Genomic DNA, 21106 nt, shown 5'->3' on the forward strand with positions numbered 1-21106 from the left:
GTGCAGGCATCTGCCTACCTATTGAGAAAGTTGGTGGAGAGAGGGAAGAAAGAGATTTCTACTCATCTCCTCCTTCTCCCACAAAGTACCAGACACAACATAGGATCAAGGACATGTCTTCCTACAGCATCCTGCACTAACCTGTAACGTGGACTCTGCAAATAAGGCGTAAGCCCAACGGCACTGAAGCCCAGGGCAATAAACCCTTTTGTAGTAATGCTGGCTCTACACAGGCATAGCTGGTACATCTCTGCTCTCGCACCAGCCAGACGGAAAAGGACAGGTCCAACTAGGGATCGTAAAGCTGACCGTGGCATTGGTGCTGTCAGAGGCTGGGGTGGAACCAGCGACAGCACGGAGACAGCAACAGCAACAACTGTGGGTTGGGACAGGGTGAAGCAAGAGCTGCTCGAGCCCCAAAACGTCGAGGAGCTAACTTCATGAGACACAAACAATAGCACAAGTGAGGCTTGTCAGCAGGAAGGGAGAAACAGTCCACTGTGATGGCACCCAACTGTATAAGCATGAAATCTACCATTTAGGAAAAGCTGCTGTAGGGACTGTATGCATTAAAGCCACTTTTAGTAACAGAATTCATTTCTCATTCCACGTCTGTGAAGAAAAAAACATTTTTTAATTCTTTGAGTCTTAACTTTGACAAGTTACTATCTTTAATATAGACATGTTAAAACCCAAAGATTTTGTACAAACTGTCACCCACTATAATTTCTCAATCTGTATTTTAATGATAGGGAAAATAGAACACTGTGGATTACTTTCCTGCAAATTACCACGTACAGAAATTAGGATGTTATGTCATAGTGTGCTGCAATCACTAGAGCTTTTTTATGTTTGATTATTACTGATACTTTATAAATATTCTAGTATACAAATATACCATAGTACATTTGATAAAAATAAGCCCTAATTGCAGAAGGCTCTTGCTTCAGCCTTTCAACGGATAAATACCAAATGTATTCATTCACATTCAATGACTATTTTGGAGACACTCACATTTTTATTCATGAATTTGAACCAGTCTGAGCACTGTATAGTGCAGCTTGATTCAGAGAGAGGATTTCTGTCTCTGCATTTGTCTTGATTGTAACCACTAAAACTAATGTGGAATTTTCAGGTTCAACTGCAAGGCTAGGATAATTATCATTAAGGATATTAAAAGTCAATCTGGTTTGATTTTGAATGGTTTTTTTTCCCTAAGACGACATTATTAATGCAATTGTAGTGGTTCATATTTACATTCATAATTCTGACCCCTGCAACTCTTCCCTTCCACTTAACAATACTGCATACGCGTTATGTTCTGCAGCATCAAGTACCACACCATTTTCCCATTCCCACCCATCTACAGATGGCTTTATTTTCTCCTATTAAGATGCAAATTAGTTCTTATGAATTTGTGTGGATTTTTTTTCCCTTTGCACAAATAGTAGAAAATACTGGTTTAAGAGTACTTCTTACCTTTATAGCCAGTGTGATATCAGCATATGCACAAAATCCTCCACCTTTGTCACTTGAACAGTGATGAAAACCACCACCTAAACATAAAAATGTTGAAGAGGTGAAAAGCTAGATACTAAGGAACATTGATGGTCTTTGCAAAGAGACAAGAGATCACTTACGTGTCAGGCACTTTTTTTTCTTTAGCAAATACCGCACCTAGAACTGTTAAACCCTTACCTAGCAATGCAAAACATCTCACGGGGCTTCTGTACAGATCTTACGTGTGGCCTACCAGACCATCAGGCAAAGGATGTGCAGAAGCCCAGATTAAGAGGAATTGTCCCCGTCATCTAGCAAGCACCCGAAGAACTGAGAAATGTATATATATGTAACACATGGTGCCTCCACGACAAAGCATACTGCTTTGAAAGTTCAACTCCTCCAGGCGTGTTGGAGTTGCATAATTAACATTACAGGCCAGGTGAAAGGACATGTGGAAAGTTCTTTCCTATGCTGAACACCGGGTCAAAAAAAATACCAAACTAAGAACTATGGTGTTATTTGCACACGCCATTGTCTTTTGCAAACACTCAGGCCAGAAGAAACTTTTAAGAACTCCTCTTTAAAACACAAACACACACACTCTTCACATGAAAAAAAGTACTTAGACCTCCCCGGCCCAAAACATATTTTTAATATAATAAACCAGAACTTTTTACTGAGACACCCACTACAAATACCTAAGCAAGAAACATAAACAAGGTCACGTTATATATCAGTAAATATGACAGGCTTTTGGGTTTGTTTTTAATGTCTATTTAATTTTTAACATTGGATATTCACTTTGCAAAAAATACGTGTAAGAAATAACGGAAAAATCCCAGAATTGATGAGCTCTGTGAAAACGACAAGCTAAGTCTTACATGACACAAAATATTGCTTCAATAGTTTACTGGGTTTGCATTGCTATTTACTATGAGCAGGAGAGCAGATTTATATTCACTATATTCTTCATAATTTGTTCATTCAAGTCTTTTTCAGGAAAAACTGCACAGCCAGATATAGACACTAACTAGTGCAGCCCTGCTCTCCAGCATATCAACCAATCCCTTGATCTGGTATAATATATAAATTAGCTGCTGCTAAGATCTATGATAACTACTTTATAATTTAATGAAAACAAAGATTTTATTGAAATATTTACATTTACTCCAAATTTTTCCTTATTTTTTTTTTTCCACACAACTTCAATCCAAACACTTTTCCTTATATATGATACCATACCTTTATCCAGTTATCTTTTTTCTTTCAAAAAATATTTTATGTAATTATAAAACTGCAATACGGGTGATAGTGGATAAGAAAACAAATCCAGTACTTTTTCCATTTTTTTCCTTTAGAGTTGACCTTTGTTAAACACAATCCAGTCACATTCTGTTATTATAAACAGAATACACATTGTGCTAAATGAAAATGATACGATTTTAAACACATTATTTCAAGTATCATTTAATGTACGACGTTTGTACTTACCCACATTGATCGCCCAGCCTCTATCAACAGCAAGTTTTCCTGCCTTAAGAAAATTACGGTGAGAACTTCATGAATGAACGAGGCAACCATTTAACACTGTCTGCTTCCACCCCAAATGCAACTCTTGGCAGTCGGACATGCCCATTGAATTTTCAGCTGTTTTACCACTGCAGGTCATTCTGCATCAGAGCTCTGAATACGAGCCATACAAAACTATCCTCAGCATAATTAGTTGAAAAAATACTTGATACCTCATCTGTATTTCATTCTCTGGCAGTTGAACAGATCTAAAACTAACTGCATTTTGCAGAGACTAACACCGACCCCTAGCAGACAAATGAGAAAGGGGAAAGTACAAGTGGTGGCAAGAGTAAACAGTGAGCAAGAATCTCCTAATATCCTTCCTGTTCATGTAAAAATAGGAGGAATGTAAGCTCAAAATCCTGAAAATACAGATTAACATAGTTTCAGCTGTGGGTGGGGACAGAAAAATGCTACAATATAAAGTGTTCTGTGACTTTTAAATTATATAGCATGCATAGTATAGAATATTACCAATCTTTTCCCCTCCACTACAGAAAAACTATGCCTGTATCTCTCCTTTGAACTCAAATGACATTCAGGGAAGGGAAAGTATTGACAGGAAGAGATACAAAAGGCTTAAATCATGAAATTTTAAGTGAAAAACCTGACTTATTTTGGCCTGGAAGAGTCAAGCAAGTGTTTAACTGCAGTATTCCTTAAGTGTCATGTTAAAAACCAGAAGATATTACTAGCCAGAACTATAAATCAATAAGGGGGGGGGGGGGGGGGGGGGTAAAACCAGATTATTTTTTTCCATAATCACAGAAAGAACATATTACACATCATATGTGAAAGGAAGTTTGAACAGTTGAGAATTCTTCATCACCAATATTTACATTTGAACAGTTCTAATTTAGTATTAAGAAAACTACTGGGAAAGTAAACATCACCCTGTTACGAGTGTGCTAACTTACACAAATTAGATCTTGAGAAAAGATTGTAATTTCTGAACTATAAAACCCATTAAGTCACAGGGAAAGCACATTATCTGTGATTTAGCATACTTCCTAGGGATTCCTCACCAAAAAACAATCTTCCCATATTGCTAGAAAATCATTAAAAAGTACAGAAACTCAACAGGAATTTTCACAATAAACAGGACCATCAGGAATAGCAGAAGATTGTACTTCTGACTGGTACTGTACAAATTTTATTGTCTGACAAATCAAAACTGCTTTTAAAGTACATACCTATTTCCCCATAATGAAAAACAAAAAAAAGTAAAAATAACAGCACATGGCATCAAGATCAATCCAAAAGTGACCAGTGACGTCACGTGTATTTCAGGAGGCATGACACAAAGATGTAATAGACAACTAGTGGCTATCTCTTCTACATGACCACATTCATAACTAGTGAACACACTTTATGAATTAAAGATAACACAAGCACAATGAAAAACATCACAAAACTATATAAAAGTATTGTCTAGTTAGAACCAAGTTGAAAAAGACTTCACATATGCGTACTGTCAAGACCCTTAAGAAACATCAAAGGTAGAATATTAGGAAACTAGACTTTTGCCAATTATTTTTCTCTTCTACCATTTCCTTCATTCCTCATAAATATTGTACAGAAAGTCAGCGTGGCTATCATAACAGAAGACTCCGCACATTCCTATTCAGACAGGACTCTGCAGACCAGAAACCCCCATCTCAATAATCACTACTGATTGCAGTCAGAAATATGGCACAGAAGAGAGAACTGACCAGGAGTCTGAAGTGATGCTGATGGACTAAATGGAGACAGAACGGAGCTACTTCTTTGAGCGACAACCAAAAATTTTTAAGCACCTTGAACTATATGAACCACATGAAACCAGAATTCTTTCTCTCTACTACTACCCAGTCTATAACATCAGCTTTAAAAAAAAAAAAGTCAACCTAGCCCCAAACTTCCCAGCAGTCCATTGAAGGCAAGATGACTACACAAATATCAACAAAACTAGTTTGGTGCTATCTCCAGCTCCTGCTGGTAAATTGCCAGGAGAAAGCGTTCCAGGTGGTTTATGCAGATTTGTATTAGGGAGATGCACTGTGCTCCACTTCCACCACCTCTGCTTTTGCCAGTTAACACCTACTAAAGGAGGTAGCACTTTTTGTTATCTAGCCTATTGCCGTAATCCAGTAAGTCTAAAGATTTATCCAGAACCTAGCATGTTCTTTCCAAACTCCTATACTTAAGTTGTCCTTAAAGACTGGTTTAACATTTTCAGTAGTTTATCTGGTTTTCTCATGCTTATGCAGACTTTTAAGCTTCAACAAAAGCACCAGATATTGCTACACTGTACAAATGCTTTCACATATTTCCTTACCTCACTATCCTTTCACCTTAATACCTACATCCAAGAAAGCAGAGCAACACAAGAGAATTAAAGTAGAATTAGGAAATGGGATTTAAGAGGTGAGAACAGTAGTTGGAGAAACAGAGTCCAAGATAGGCAAGATACATACAACTTCTATTTTATAAAAGAAAGCCATTTCCCACTCGCAAGCCTGAATTAAAACCAGACTCAGCAACATGCAAGGGTACTTAAACATGGTAAATGTCAAAGGACTCACTATTGTCCTCATGATTTAGGAAGAGACCGCTGGCCATTTTTCTTTAACAGCTCAGAGCAATAAGCAGTAGTTAACTCACTGCACACAGACAATTTCAGCATCAATGAGGTGACATTTTGATCTTTCCCTCCACTATCCCCATGTTCAAAAACTTACTGGAAATATTCCTTTGCTACTTCTCTGCTGTGATTACAACTCTCACCTTTTCCTCCAATCATAAACAAGATTCTTCTGACCACATGCATATGTATGTCAATACATTTTTCAACTACTCTGAGTATTTCACAGTACCATGAAGAGCTACATTCCGTAAACACTACATTCCTCATTATAAATAATAAAATGCACCAGTTTGCAACACAGCTCAAACATGATGATATACTCAAACTTTTCAAAGAGCTCCAGATTTTTAAATATCTATGACCACTGCTTTGGATATTACAAAGGGAGTTAAGATGACATGCTTAAAACAATTATATCGCACTGTTAGAAGATGTTTCTGAATCTTAACAGTTGATATTTAAGCCCAGTCACAAGTTGGCCAGTCCACTCTATTCCTTTCTCTACTACCTTTTGGTAGCAAAAACAACAACTGGCAGAGTTACTTTTACATACACACTTGCAAATCCAGCAGCTGGTGGGACACAGATTTAACAACAGAGTGCTAAAACACTGAAAGAAATTGCCTTTTTTTTTTTCCGATACAGAATCGAGCACTGAGTAGTTCTATCATTAAAAATGTAAATCCAACAGAAAAGCAGGATATTTCATCTTGACTTAAAATCTGATAACAACTGGCTCTCTCGTTTCATTTCACGTAGTAAAACCCAAGAGGGCTGAAACTTAATAGTGCCCAGATCCACTTATACAAGTGATAGTAGCAACAGTTAATCTCACATCAGCCCCACAAAATTAAAGACTTGGAGAACTGCTTCACCAAACTTTTGGCTCACTCACATTCTCATAGGTCAGACTCAAACAGATTTGACCTTTTTCATTCTTTCTGAAAACTGTACTGCGGTGCCTTTTATGCAGTAGTCATGGAAGAGCTCTTTACATTATTTATGCCTTTAATGAATTCTTGATACATTCGCGAAGGTAAGCATTTAAAAATTAGAAACCTTGATTCCAGTGCAGATTACTAAGTACCTACATTTCTGTTGACAGAAAGGGGAAGCTACCTATTATTATCCTATTTCTGAGAGTAATGTTATTATTTTATCATTCATTTATGGCTTCCCAGTCTTGCTCACCTTTAATATCTAGTAGTTGCAATAAATCATATTCTCATGTCTGGCATAGACATACTCTGAAAGGCTTGCCAAGCCACAGAATAGTGTTCTTCAATAACTGGCTTCAAAGAGATACAGAAAAAGCAATATGGGCTTCTATCCTTTTCACGTGCACCCACTGTAACAGCTACCTTCAGGAAGAGTAGCTAAAATGCACCAAAGAGCTATTTGTAGCATAATATTAATGATTTCAGATAGGATTATTTGTCTTCCATTATGTAACTGTTACAGCTCAGTACCTGCAAAGAGACATCAGGACTGCTACCAGCTACTCCCAGCATCATGCTATATAGTTCCTGAACTCTAGCTCTAATATGACAAGGAATGATAAAAAGGGCAGAAGAGGTTCCATTAGTTACCAGTTTACAATTATGAAGGTATCTTTTCCTCAATACGTTGTTTAAATAACTCATTCTTGGCTCCAGCTATTAACTTTTCTTTCCTCCTACTTCCTCAACATCTCTAATGGCAATTCTCAGGCAAAATTAAATGTCTGGCAACACAGAGCTCTTCTGACCAGAGCATTCATTTAACTAATTAGAGAACAATTCTGTTAAGGTAAAACAGGCTATGTCTCACTTGAGTTCAGCCGAGCTGCTTATGTAGTATTTAAAATAGAAAAAATAGATAAACTAACTTTAATCATTAAAATGAGCAAGGTGATATGATTTTTAAACACTTACCTAGTCTCAAGAGTAACCAAACCATTCTTCTCTTCCCGTACAGTACCAAGGTTGTTTGGTAAATCTGTGCTTCAAAAATAGCTTCTGTATTACCAATTTTGAAACCTCCCATTCCTAGCATTTGCCTGTATTTATCACTTTCTCTAGCTGCCCTAAGTCCTGCCATATCTATCATTGCTTGCCCAGGCTGCCCCTTACTGTCTCCTCCGCTTCTGCAAATTACGGACCATAAAATCAGGTATGTCCTTCACCTTGGTAGTTGTTAACAAGTGGCAAACTTTGCTCATGTTTAGGACTGTACACTAACTCACTTCCTTCTACAGGCCTCCAGGGCTCAAGCCATTGAGTTATACAAAATATTACAACTCACAAGTTTATAGTGTTTTGATCAACAGATTTAAATACGATAAAGTGAATCAAGAGCACCTTACCATTATTGTTCCTCCTGTCTGGGTTCGTAGAGGCTTCAACACTTTTCTCTGAACAACAAAATTGGGAAGAAAGGCAACTGGTGGAATTTCTGTGATTGTAGCCACAACAAATGACCACTACAAGGGGGAAAAAAGTTCCAATTAAATGCAGCCTGTCTTAATGATGACATTTAGATCTCTGATCAGTTGCTATTTACTGAAACAGAGCTCACAGGTCCTTAGCAATATTTTTAATATTTTTAGATAGAGGTGACCACAACAGTACTTACTAGTAACCTCCAAATAGGTTTGTCTGCGAGTTGGTAACTATGAGAATCATCACTTTCAATCATCATCACTAGGTTTTTCAGATTTTAGTATCAAATGGTAATAAATCAGCCATTTCTCAGCAAGCTGGTATTACAGAAAATCTAATACGCCAGGGATTGGGAGGAAGAATTGTAAAATGTCCTTCAGCAGTATTAATAGTAAGCTACGCTTGATATATTGTTCAAACCTAAAATATTTTTTCCTGTGTCAAGTCAAAAGGATATACCAAGGAGAAAGGAAAAACAAACAGACAACTCGACTGAGAAGTTCAAATACTTAAGTGAACACACAATGCAAATTTTAGCATGGAGAACTGATTAAAATTTATTTAGCATATTAAACACTTCTGGAAAATGTTTCAAGGAAACGTTCTGTTAAAAAGTCGTATCATCAAGAATATGATTTGAAGGTTAGAACACAAAATATTTGCAATATGTAAATGCTTTTTTTGCCAACACATATAGATTACTTCAAAGAAATTCTACTAACATTGCTACCAGCGATAACACTTCTAAATATATTTCAAAGCCTAAGTCACAAGCAAGAATCTACCTCTTCATCCAATCTGAAATATTCAGGAACAGAGAATTATGAATTTGACACCCTGTACAAGGATTCTGAACAGATCCTATTTTCTTCAACACTAGGAAATTTAACTAGGTTCAGTACATTTGTTGCCCAATTGTTGTTAGCTGTCTGTTTACAAATGATAGGATGTATACAAGTGGTCAATTTTAACCAAAGACAATCACATGCCAATTTCAGGGTACTCTGATACTCAGAAAAACTTAAGCTACTTTGGCTTCCCAGTTATCAATGTTTCAACTACAAAGTACTATTGGGTGGGGTGGAAGGGTGGCATTATTCATAAAGTTCTTAAGCACTAACTATATTTTGTCAACAATTCATTTTAAGCTCTTAGTACTTTGGTTTGTAAGACAGTATTCTGTTACCATACTATCAGGTCTCCATCATTAACAAAGTGCTTTGATTATTTTGTAATACAGTCAATCTTGATAAAGTCCTTTTGCAAGATATTTTAGCTTTAAAGAAGTATAATGTAAAAAAACTAGATTCAATCCTCTTGTTCTAATATAGAATTGAAAAGGTCACATTTGCATAAAATAAATTTTGATCTCAGATGTGAATGATGATAACGAAATTGCAGAAAGTTTTAACACAGTTTAAAAAAATTTTAATCTCAACAGGAAGAAGTGGGAGCAATAAAGACTCAAATCAACATGTATGCTGCTGCAGGTTTTTAAGTAAATGCAAGAAATCCGTACATGGTATGAGTAAAGGGTAAGCAAAGCTTTCTATTTGCAGCTGAAGACATTTACAGAACAGTGCCAAGCCCAAAGACATTCACTGCTCCAGACTTAGTCCTTTACTGTGTTTATGTAATACCTAACATACCAGGGAGAAGTCATTTGACTGTGAGGAAAGTCTTGGGGTTCAAAAATGCAGCTATAGACTAATGAAAATGCTTCTCAAAAAACACCATGATAGTAATTGAGAAATATATTGCCTGAAACTGTGGACAGTTTTGCACTTTTTTTCTTCAACATGATAATTTTGTTTTCCAAGATTTCCTGCAATAAATTCTCTGAGCAGCTATGTATATACTTGAAAAAGAAATCAAAAGAAATTGGTTTTATATAATTGTATACTTTTTGTTGTTGTAAAAATAAAAAATTATTTTCAATGAGGACTACATTAATTATGTTTTCCAGGCTGTCAGTTGGCTTCCATAACACAACTCTTTACACATAACAGTTTCCTTTCATATAGAACAAACCCTTCAATTTTTTTTTTTAAATCACTATTTTTTGCATTCAAATTGCATATATCAGAATCATATCAGTTACTATTTCTTTTGGTAGATACTTGCTCTCACTCAGCCATCATCAAGTTACTGATTCTCTAGTAAAGTTTTGTAGCCATCTAATTATGTAACTTAACAGAAATTAAAACTTGGCCTGGATTCAGAGAAGAGTAATAATCATATATAAACACTATTCAATAACATGCCTTCACTTATTCTTTTTAGTTATCAACTCCATTTAACTCTTTCTTTCTTTCTTTCTTTCTATTGCCAGTATCATAAGATCTTTTAAATTATTTACCTTCCTGTGTTTTGGATAAATAATGCAATGTATGAATTTAAGTTTCAATTTTTCCTTAAAAGGAGTAAAGAAGTCCAGTTAACCCTTAACCAGGTATATTTTCCTTTAATACATGCCTCCTACCAAATTAACTACTAGGCAATATCATTAAATATGGCTAAGTGTAACACTATACCAAGATGCTACATTCAAAAAAACCCCCAAACCAAAATGAAACAAACAGAAAAACCCACACAACTTCAAGAGTTCTTTATTTTCCTTGCTTAAGCCCAAACTCCATAATAACATATACATAATGAGGATATTCTTGCAGGACTTCACTTATAAAGTATTATTATTAACTTTAATTCCTTAACCATAAAAACTCTTCTTAGTAAGTTTAAATGACTTTACAAATTATTTCAAATTATTAGTGTTCAAGGACTAAAAGTTAAACTGAAAAACTAATATTACAAAGATAAAGCTAAAGTAGCTGCTTTGATGCTGATACATCCTGGATTAATACAAACAGCACATTAATGATCAAAACCAACCTCTGATGAACTGCCTTTTAAGTTACACATTCATCGTATTCCAGCATTTTAAAATAGCCAACAACACGTTAAATTTTTAAAAAATATGCAATCTTGCTCTTTACTACCTAAATTTAACCCGTGCTTAAAGCTTTGCTAAGTTCCTGGAGCTAGTCACAGCTTCAAGGGAAAATTCATGGACTTACAAATCCAACACCAAGCACCTAACCTGATTTTATATTTAGAAGCTTGCCTGGGACAAAGCTATTTGGGTCCATCTTCAATAGATAAAGAAAGTATGTTTTTAGCTTGAATTAACATAAAATAAAATCATAAAGGAGAGTAGGAAGCTTGCAATTTTCACAAAAGTTTCCAAGTCAAGGTATGAAGGCACTATTATCATTAGGAATAAGATACTGCACTGGTAGAAACCAATGATAGCCAGGTGACACACCCAAGAAAACAAACCAGCCAAGAAATAATACTGGTGCATCAGTCTCCCAACCAATGAGTTGGAAATATTAAAAGTAAAGAAGCAAATCACTGCTAACCAAATGCCACCTTATCCTTAAGAGGTTTACCAGTTGCTTCAGCTGCAAAGAGTGCCCTATAGCATTTGTGCAGCAGTGTAAATACTGAAACCTGTCAGACCTTGTTCCCTATGACTAAGTATTCTTGTTAGCGTTTTCTCCAAACATACTCAAATATCATTACCTTTAAAATAACATTTTTTATATTCCTACAGACCTCTACCTGACACATTAACATCTGCATGACTATTTCAGTAAAAGGTACCAAATTCATTTACCTGCTCTCATGACCTTTTAAATTAACATTTTACAGCAAACCACCACTCGCCTTCATAAATTTTTCACCAATGAAGTTCAGAAGAAGTGAGCAAGGAAAAAGCACAATGTAGGGAGCAAACAGAGACAATGGATGACAGCACAAGAACTGCATGAACTGAGGAACCAGACAGGGGAATTTTAAGGACTTCTGAAGGTGCCCTTTTTTCCCAAACCAAACCCATATGTTTTCAGGTGCCAAGTCACCTGTGGTCACTTAAGGAATGCACACAGCCCAAGATGCATTCTGTGCTGGTTTATCTAAACACCTAAACCAGCCAGAAGTATCACAGGCTGAACCGATTATTGTATGAGCCTGCTTCTACTGCCTTTATTCCCGAGAGTCCTACCACCTTGCCCAGGCACACTGCCAATACCACCATGCAGCAAAGAGGCAGGTACCTCTGGTCTCCTGGCAGATGCACTCACATGACCAGGCAAGAGTCAAAGTACACAAGCACTTGAACACCAGACAACACTCCCTATAATCACATCAATCCACTTTTCACTAGGCATAAAAATTTACATTTCTAATAAAGTGCTTAACTTTTTATTTTTAAACCTACATAATTTGCAAATACATAAAAGAGATTAAAATTTCTAAGTTCAATTGATTGATCACCTGTTTCAGATCACTTTCAGAAAAGCACATCTTGCATTCCAATGGTCTGAAACTAGCTTTAACCTCATTGCCTATCTCCTTCCAAAATTTCAGAAAGCTGATATGCAGGAAATTCATTATTTTACATAACACTAGAAAAAAGCAGTAAGTGGAAAAGTACTGCAAGCAAATTATCTGAAGTCCAGTCATTACCTTAGAGATCTAAATTCTTCAAAGGAATAACTGAGGGGGAATCACCTGAATTCAAAAGGCGGCCAAATTTTGTTGTAAGGACTAGTCATGTTACCTAAAGCAGGGTAACAGGGAGACCCTTCCTTCCAACACAGAACTAATTGCCAGTACTGCTTGATCTACTTCATGCATACCATTTTGTTTCCCTTCGACCAACCCCCAGCCAGCTTCTTCAGCTGCTGCTAAGATACCAAACACCACCTCTTCTTGCAAGCGTATGGAATTTCCTACCAAATTCATGCTCAAATTTTAAATGAATACTCAAGTGATCTAATTATTTTAAGAGACCTAGGCATTCCCAGAAATGCAAGCACCTTTGTACTCTTTAGAGCTGATCTAACATAAAACTATGCCATTTAGTGGTGGATCTGTATTTGTCTGGATTTAAAAAAAAAAAAAAAAAAAAAAAAAAAAAAGCACAGCAGACTTTGGATAAGGCAATACAGAGGATACCCAGGGCCTTTTCATGTCTCACCATATTATTTTTTGTTTGCAACTAAGCACTTTTATCTTCACTGCTTGGTGGGAATTTGCTGGCATGACCAATACAACATCTTCCAGTTTCTACAGTTGCAGGAAATATTCTCTCAAGAAAAGGGGAATGAGAGATACACGGTTAATCACATCTGAATGCACATGACAGTACTGGTTTTGAACACCAAGACACAAGTTATACAGACAATTCCCTGTGTAGCCATCCTGTAGGTACTAAAAATATTATTATGGTATTCCAAACTGAGCTATGCACATTACACCCTGCTTCAAAGAAGTGATTCAGTAAAAAGAGGTGGGTGGTTCTATGGAATTAAAAGCTCAATATCAAGAATAGCTGCAGTGAGATCAAATCTAATGATGTATGAAATTGCACGTAACTTTATAGCACAGAATGAAGAAACATAAGAGAACTCAGAAAAGGAGTAAGAGTGAAAAAAGTTCACACAAATAATAGATCCCTTACACAGAAAAATAAAACATTCCAGAAATAGCAGTAAAAGGACTCTCACTGTGGAAGGGCAAAGATGACTCAAAATAACGTCTTTTGAATTATGAAATGGAAGAGGATTTCTCATAAAAATCCCTTCTCTGCCCTCCAAGTAAAGAGTTGCAAAACAAAAGCAATGTCACCTGCGCTCACCTACTATCCAATTCCACCTACAGATGACTGAATATATTCAGAAACAGAGATCTCATGTTTATGTTTTAAAGTTAGATTGAAGTATAACAAATGGATGTTTCATTTAGAAATACCCAATGAATGCTCTTTACTCCCTGTGAATATGTAATCCTGTATGAGCTGGTATTGGAAACCTTCACACACAGATAACATGCAAGGTTATGCCCCTACATTGAACTTTAAACTCTCTCCATATTCCACCAATACAGGCAGTGTCTAAGTATGAAGCCAGTACTTCCCACCACAACGGACTGACAACAGTATCCCTAAGCAGATGCTCTTTTGAGATTACATAAACCCCAAACCCATAAAGCAATCCTTGCATTAAAAAACATCCAATAAAGTACTCCATTTTAGTGCTCTCCAATGTATTTTTTATTTTAGAACCATATTTTACTAAAGTAAATCAAAACTTACACTTTTGAAGACTAAAACCCTGGTACTAAGGAGAATATTATTTACATCTCAAACATTAAAATTTTCCTTATGTTCATTTAACTTTTCTGAAATATCATTTCAGGTCACCCATATAACATCGTAGACCCTCTTTCCCCTCCACCCCTCTGTAGTGTGAATTGCCTACTATTTCTACGTTTTTCTTTCAGTATTCTCAATGACAATCTTATCAAAATATACCATTCTATAATCTGTAAAAGTCCATTCTGTAACAAATAGAGTAGGATATCTGTTGCGTTTGACACTAATTCTAGACAGTTTGCTTGAAAAACACATTAATAAGTACAGCACCTTTAATTTATTAAGGTAGCGCCTTGTGTGAACAACCAAGAGATCTTCATCAGTAGCTTCCCGTGCCTGTACAATCAAGTCATCTGCAATTAGTTTTTCTTCTGAAACAGGAAAGAAATAACAATTGGCATTGTATACCATCATTTAACTTCCCATATTCCACCCTGCCAAAGAAGCTACTTTGACCTTGATGCAATAACTTCATCTGTTATGTAAAGCACTCAGTGTTTACAAATTATCCAAATACAAACCCTCTACACATGTAAGCTATTAAGGTAGTGTGTATATGGTAAATATTGTTTACAGACAGTTTTCAGAGTGGAATCAGGGTAACTTCTTGTTTAAACTGAAAGAGAAGACAGGTAGTGACAGAGGATGGACATGCACAAAAGAATCACAAGACTCCTTACAGTCTAGGGCTTGATACACTGGGGAAATCTTGGTGCTCGTACCATCAAATATTCACTATTCCTTAACATGCTTTAAGAAACTCTGCAGTTCATACTAGTATTTAATTCCCTAAATCAGAGGAGAATAAAAAAGATAATCAAAATTCAAAACAAAATAATTGCTTGGATGTTCACGGAAGCGAATGCTTACACTTCATTAGGATATTTCTGTCACACCCCTACCTCCATTTAATTTCAAGAAATACCAATGACCAGCTATTAATTCTCCCCCTTAGAGACCAAAAGATAGGTTATTTAAAAACCTAGTTTTATAAGAGCAAGTTACAAAACATCACTCCAAGATTTCAGAATGTGATCAAAGATAATATGTTCGAATGCATACATCTGGATATACTTGCCAGAAAGTTCAAGTTAGGGTCAACTAAAAAAGCCACGCAGTGCAGAAAAACAACATTGCTTCGCACATGATCACTACAAACACCAAATATAAGGCATCATGCTGATCTTCCCAGACAAATTTTGATATTTAATTGCTGCACAGCTGCAGCCTTCTAAGACTGTACCTTTTCTCCAATTTTATTCTTGGAGGAGGAAGAAAACAACTCTCACATGTGAGAGATTTTGTTCTGAAGTGTTATACAAGAACAGCACCTGCAACAATATTTGTTTTGGCAAGCTTATGTTTCTCCTGACTGAGGCTTGAGAAACATTTCATTCATTCATTGGTGTCAGACAGAAAGCCAAACTACTAACAGTTTCATTCTTGAGGAAGGAGAAGGTAAGCGTAAAAAGATTTTCACTGGTGATTTTCTAGAACGTGATAGGGAAAAGCGTAGGTCAGCTGTTGCCAGGAGTTGCTACACAGCCAGAGAAAACCAAGAGCACCCTGGGGTATCCTGTGGCTTCCTTCTCCTTTACAAAGCAAGGGGAGTAAAGCGATTGGGAAAACTAATTTTCTGTGAAAGGCTGAGAATAAAGAGTGGACGCTTCACATAGAAAAGAGCTAGAGGAAAAGACTTTACACAGAGAAGGAGCAGAAAGGCAAAGCTTTTGATTAATTAAGAAAATAGTCATGGAACCCAAGACTTAATTGTTTAAGGTTGTTAGAGGGAAGATCCAAAACTCAGGTACTAAATGGAGCGTTAGAATTCATTTAACCGAGTTTAAATGAGTACAAGGCAGCCTACAATTGGAAGGGCAATACTTAACTGCAAAAAATATCAGCTGAAGGAGTCATTAGGACCACATAAATGGAAGAGGCCTGGCTCTCAGACAACCTTTGTCTTGGCAAGAGAAGAAGTTTGGGTTTTTGGGGTTTTTTTTAATTTGATGAGCAAGCTTAAACTTTAGATGAAGAGATGCCAAGATTTTATAGGCCCTGATCCTAACCTTGGTTCTTACATTTTTATTTCCTTAATGTATTTCTGCCTGTATCTTCCAATTTGTTTAAACAGCTATAATGAGCACTGTCACAAAAAGTCCTGCCTGTCACCAGAGGCGTCTCACAGCTCTTCCCAAACATTATCAGAGTATCATGAGGTTGATAAAGAATAGATTTATACAAGATGCACTTATCTTTCAGCCTGAAAAGCGCCATTTGCCAGTAGACCGTTTGCAGTTGAAGTTGAATAACTAAGTTACACCCCACAGCAAGCCAATCATTAACACCTGTAGTTTCACAAGCAAAAGGAATGCCCCAGTTCCTGCTACACCAGGTGTAAAGCAATGGAACATTTAAATCGCAAAGACCAGAAATACTTTAACATGGTCCAAGACATTGCTGTGCTCATATTTCTCCTTCCTCCTTTTTACCCACAGTCTTGTAAAGCTCTGGGCCAGACTGAAATGAACCAAACTAGTTACTCTGATTAGTATTAGTCATGCCTCTGGGGAGAGCAAATCATTTAATGAGCTTGAATTTTCAATCACATTTCATGAGTTTCACTCTGCACAGACACAATGGAGCCGAAACCAAAATTGTGGGTTTATTTAGTGGAGCAGGCTAGAAAATACATTTTCAAAGGACTTTGTATAAAAGTCCTTTGTATTAAAAAACCCTGGTGTAGGATGTTTGCTCTAACATTACAATGTCATCTTTTAAGTACTGCATAGAAAGATCTTCAACAATGTGTAACACATGACATCCAACCCACCTCAGAAACCCTACAATCAATTTAACTTGCTAAGATTTAAGTCTGCAAATACAACAGAAAACTAAAGCACTCCAAATATGATTAAAGAGCATAGCTTAAATCTACACAATGAGCAATGAAGATGCACAGTCACTATTATATTAGTAATTATGAACATAAGTCTGCACTAACTACATGATTTCTATTAGCTTTTGTGCAAATGTTGGTCTAAGAGGTACCTTCTGTTATTTTACCTTTCAAGAAATTGATTACTTTTCCCCATTTCCCTGCATCGAATGGATGCAGTTTCTCAAGTCCCATGAACGTGATGTTGTAGTCTGGAGAATATACGATAGGGCAGCATGGTGATGGAGGATCCTCATACAACTCGGTTCTGTGAGGCCTTGAAAAGCAAAAAACAAATTAGTCACCATTTTTAGCAACTATCTACGAAGTTGAACGTTTTTCACTAAAATCCCAAATTACCAATTAGAGTCCTCATTAATACCAACTTTACATTAGGAAGGACTCCTGAAGATGCTATTTCCAACGGTTACTGAAGGAAACACTCGGTTGTTTAACTGCTCTTCAGCAGTAACGTCAGGGAGAGTAACATGCCTCACTTACAACCAGTACAGTTATACTCCTGAACTAACCAGTATTGGGGGAAAAAAAAAAATAAAAAATACTGAAGACCGAAGAATGTACATTAACGAATTATGCATATGAAGTTCATCGCAGACAATAATTAATGGAAACATTTGCTTCTCTCCACTTGTCTTTCCAAGTTCGTGAAGGGGCACCTCTACCTTAGAAGGCGCATCTGGTTTTCCAGACAACATAACCTTCAACAAATACATTACTAGACTTACCTTTTAAAGTCTGTATCAAAACAACACCATTGAAAAAACCAAACCACACTGCTCCTACACACGATACTTCTAACAAGGCAAGGTTGGAAAGATTTCTAGGGTCCTTTCCTAGGAGCAACAGGTTATTTTGTGATCAGCTCAGCAACAGTAAAGAGGGTTGGTTTTTTATCTGCACAGCATACAACCACAGGACATGCTCTCAACTCTAGATCTCACGCCTGTAACCCTTAACCAGTACTTTCCTTTACCCTCCCTCCAAATTCTTGTATTCTCCAAATACAAGGAGAGACGGCACAGCCAGCTCAGAGCCCTCCTCCACAGAGCAGGTGAGCAATGCCGAGCCCTGCACTTCCAGACGCACACGCGGATCACTCGGCGGACACCTGCGCGCACACGCGGGTCAACAGGCAGGCCAAGCCCCAGAGGCGACTCCGTGTCCACGCTCAGCCCGCTCCGCCAGCCGTGGCCTCCCGTGGCCCCAAACCCCGCGTTGCTGAGTTATGCCGAGACCCACCTCGCTCCCCAAATTTAGCAGAAGCCTGCAAAACGCTTCACAACTTACTGAGCGAGACAGAAGGGTCTTTTGTCAGGTGAACAATACAAACAGAACCCCCCTTATTTCCAGCCTAAACATGCCCCCAAATACCCTTTTAAACCCCAGCGAAAAACAAAAGCGAGCAAGAAACCGAACACGAAGACAAAGGACGCTTTTCAGCGGAGCCGCAGCCCCGCTCCACGCACACCACCCACGCGCAGCGCCAGCGCTCGCTCCCTGCATCCTCCCCCCGTCCCACCCGCAGCAGAAGGCAGCTTCTACCGAAGGCGACGTGCCGCCCCCGCCCGCCGTTCCTCTCCCTCGCTCCCGCGGGGGGCTGAGGGAAGGGGACGGCTCCGCGCCCTGCCTACAGCCGGACACCTCACGCCCCGGGGCCGGGGCGGAGCAGGTTCCCGCAGCGCCCGCCCGGGGCCGACTCTGACGCCGGTTTCAGGCGGCCGAAGCGGCCCACCTGCCGGGCCGGGGCCGGGGCCGGGGAGCGAAGAGGCGCTGCCGCAGCCCCAGGCCGCCGCCCCTCGCGGCCCTGCCGCCCGGGCCCCCCCGCCGCCTCAGGGTCGCGCCGGGCCGCGGTACTCACATCCCCCCGCCCCGCCCCACCGGCGCCTTCCGCGGACGCGCCGGCCAGGCCGCGCAGGCTGCGGGGCGGCCCGCGGCCCGGCACCGACAGCGGCAGCGGCCCCGCCCCGCCGCGGGGCGGAGACACGGAGGGGCCGGGCGGGCCCGGCGGCCGCCCCCGCGGCCCGGGAGCCCCCGCAGGGCCGGAGCGCTGGCAGCCCGGCGGCGGCGGGCCGCGGTGGGGCCGGGCGGGGGAGGCGGCGGAGGGACGGCCGTCAGGCGGGGAAGAAGCGGGGGTCGTGCCGGCACGGCGGCGGGGAAGGCGCTTGTAAGGCCGTCTCACACGTGGGAGTGACCTGCGGGACCCCCGTGAGGGACGGGACGGGACGGGATCAAATGCAGAAGGCGTCTGGTGAAGGGAACCGAGAGGTGGCGGGGGGGAAGCAGCCGGTCTAATGTGGCGGGAGTGGGAGCGGCGGAGCCCCGGGACTCGGGTTCTCACATCGGCTGCTGCCGTCACTTTCTGTCACGGGCCTCGGAGCGATTCCACCCGAACGGCATCTTTGGGCAGGAAAATACGATTCCCGTTACAAAATAAAATTAACAAGATACCGGCAGGTGAAGAGACGTAGCAGGTCAGCAGCAGAATGAGGAAAACAAAGGTGAAGCGGTGGTATCGCCTAACTGAGCGGCACCACGCGCGCTGATTTTGCCAGGTCGGGATCCACCCCAGAACACCACCCCTAAACTCGGGCACGCGAGGAGAATAAGCTCGTTTCAAGTCAAAAGCCAATTTCTAAGTGTACTTCACTAATCCTTCTTGAATACATACAAAAAGCGTTTCTTACGCAGTTGTATAGCTAAATCGATAACACTGTCATGAAAAATGGGCCATCAATAGCAGCGGTATCTACCAAACCAAGGATGAATGTGCAGAAGCACTCATTTCTCATGAGGGTTAATGTCTCTTTATGAGAGTTCCAGATAAATGTCTTCCTTCTTAAAATATGCTGGCTTTGGCTTGGCATTCAGTTTTGATGGATGCCTGGACTTCACCTTGGTATTTATTTAGCAGCGGGAGACTGTTATTCCAAGAAAACATTCTATCCCTTTGACATTATCTTTTAATTAACATTTCTTTTGTTCTGGTCCTTTGTGCGCTTGCCTCAGTATTTCAGCGTATCTACCTTTTTATTCCTTGTTACTGACTACTTGATGCTTGGTGCTTAATTAGAGTTCGAGTGTTGCTTGGTTAACTAGATACAAATATAACGTGTTGTTATTTTCATTTAAATTAACTTTTAAACTTAAATTAAAAATAAACTTTCAGACTGCTTTCCATATTTGTTGGATGCTGTGAATTGTTTTTCGTATGTGCTTTCCCATTAATCATTCACATCTAAACTATGGCACCCACACTTCTCCAAATGGAAAGTTTGCTTAGCCATTCCTTTGTGCGCCTCCAAAAATCAAATGAAAATATCTATTCCTCTGTTCTGGCTAGCTGTGACATTGCTCTCATTTTCCTCTTCTTGTGCCACAGTGAGTTGGATTCTTGCCCGCAGGGCGATTCCCGGCAGGCTCCCCAATAACACCTTTTCCTTTCTGCGTCAGTGGCAGAGACAGGCTCTCTTGGAGGCCCCCTAAAGAAGTGCTGCGCGTATTTAGACTAATGCCTGTTCACTCTTGCTGGGGTACGATTCTTTTTTTCTCCAGCTGAAAAAGAAATACGATCAGGACGTGTCCCTGCTTCCATGTAGGCCACACTATTTAAGATATTATAAATTAGAAAATATTTTTTATAGTATGTATTTACCATTTGGGCACTCTGTGATTGTTATTCTTGACACTGCCGCGGTTCCCGGGAACCAGCCGCCTGCATGTGGGCAGTTCTCACCCCAGAGAAGGTACAGCCCTACTGCGGAAACACTGACAGTTAGTTTCATTACCACAATGAGTTTCTAATAGTT

General features: G+C 39.2%; 1 protein-coding gene across 6 annotated transcripts in view; it reads right to left on the bottom strand.

Moving 5' to 3' along the window:
- HDAC11 (histone deacetylase 11) overlaps positions 1 to 21044 on the bottom strand; it is a 32633-nt gene extending 11589 nt beyond the window's left edge. The window contains exons 1-7 of one of the 6 annotated variants that reach the window (XM_030043404.2): positions 19205 to 19225; positions 19159 to 19164; positions 17408 to 17556; positions 14612 to 14712; positions 8046 to 8162; positions 2995 to 3037; positions 1480 to 1556 (exon numbers count right to left, since the gene is read on the bottom strand). In XM_030043404.2, the coding sequence (XP_029899264.1) occupies positions 1480 to 1556; positions 2995 to 3037; positions 8046 to 8162; positions 14612 to 14712; positions 17408 to 17556; positions 19159 to 19160 (489 nt within the window). In that variant the 5' untranslated portion in view covers positions 19161 to 19164; positions 19205 to 19225. Of the gene's footprint in view, positions 1 to 1479; positions 1557 to 2994; positions 3038 to 8045; positions 8163 to 14611; positions 14713 to 17407; positions 17557 to 19032; positions 19051 to 19158; positions 19264 to 20952 lie in introns of those variants that run through there. The other 5 variants (XM_030043405.2, XM_030043402.2, XM_030043406.2 and 2 more) reach the window with 5 other exon arrangements.
- Between the last annotated feature and the right edge of the window lie 62 nt (positions 21045 to 21106).

This window comes from Aquila chrysaetos, chromosome 20 (assembly GCF_900496995.4).
Source record: "Aquila chrysaetos chrysaetos chromosome 20, bAquChr1.4, whole genome shotgun sequence".
In the NCBI taxonomy this organism is placed as follows: domain Eukaryota; kingdom Metazoa; phylum Chordata; class Aves; order Accipitriformes; family Accipitridae; genus Aquila; species Aquila chrysaetos.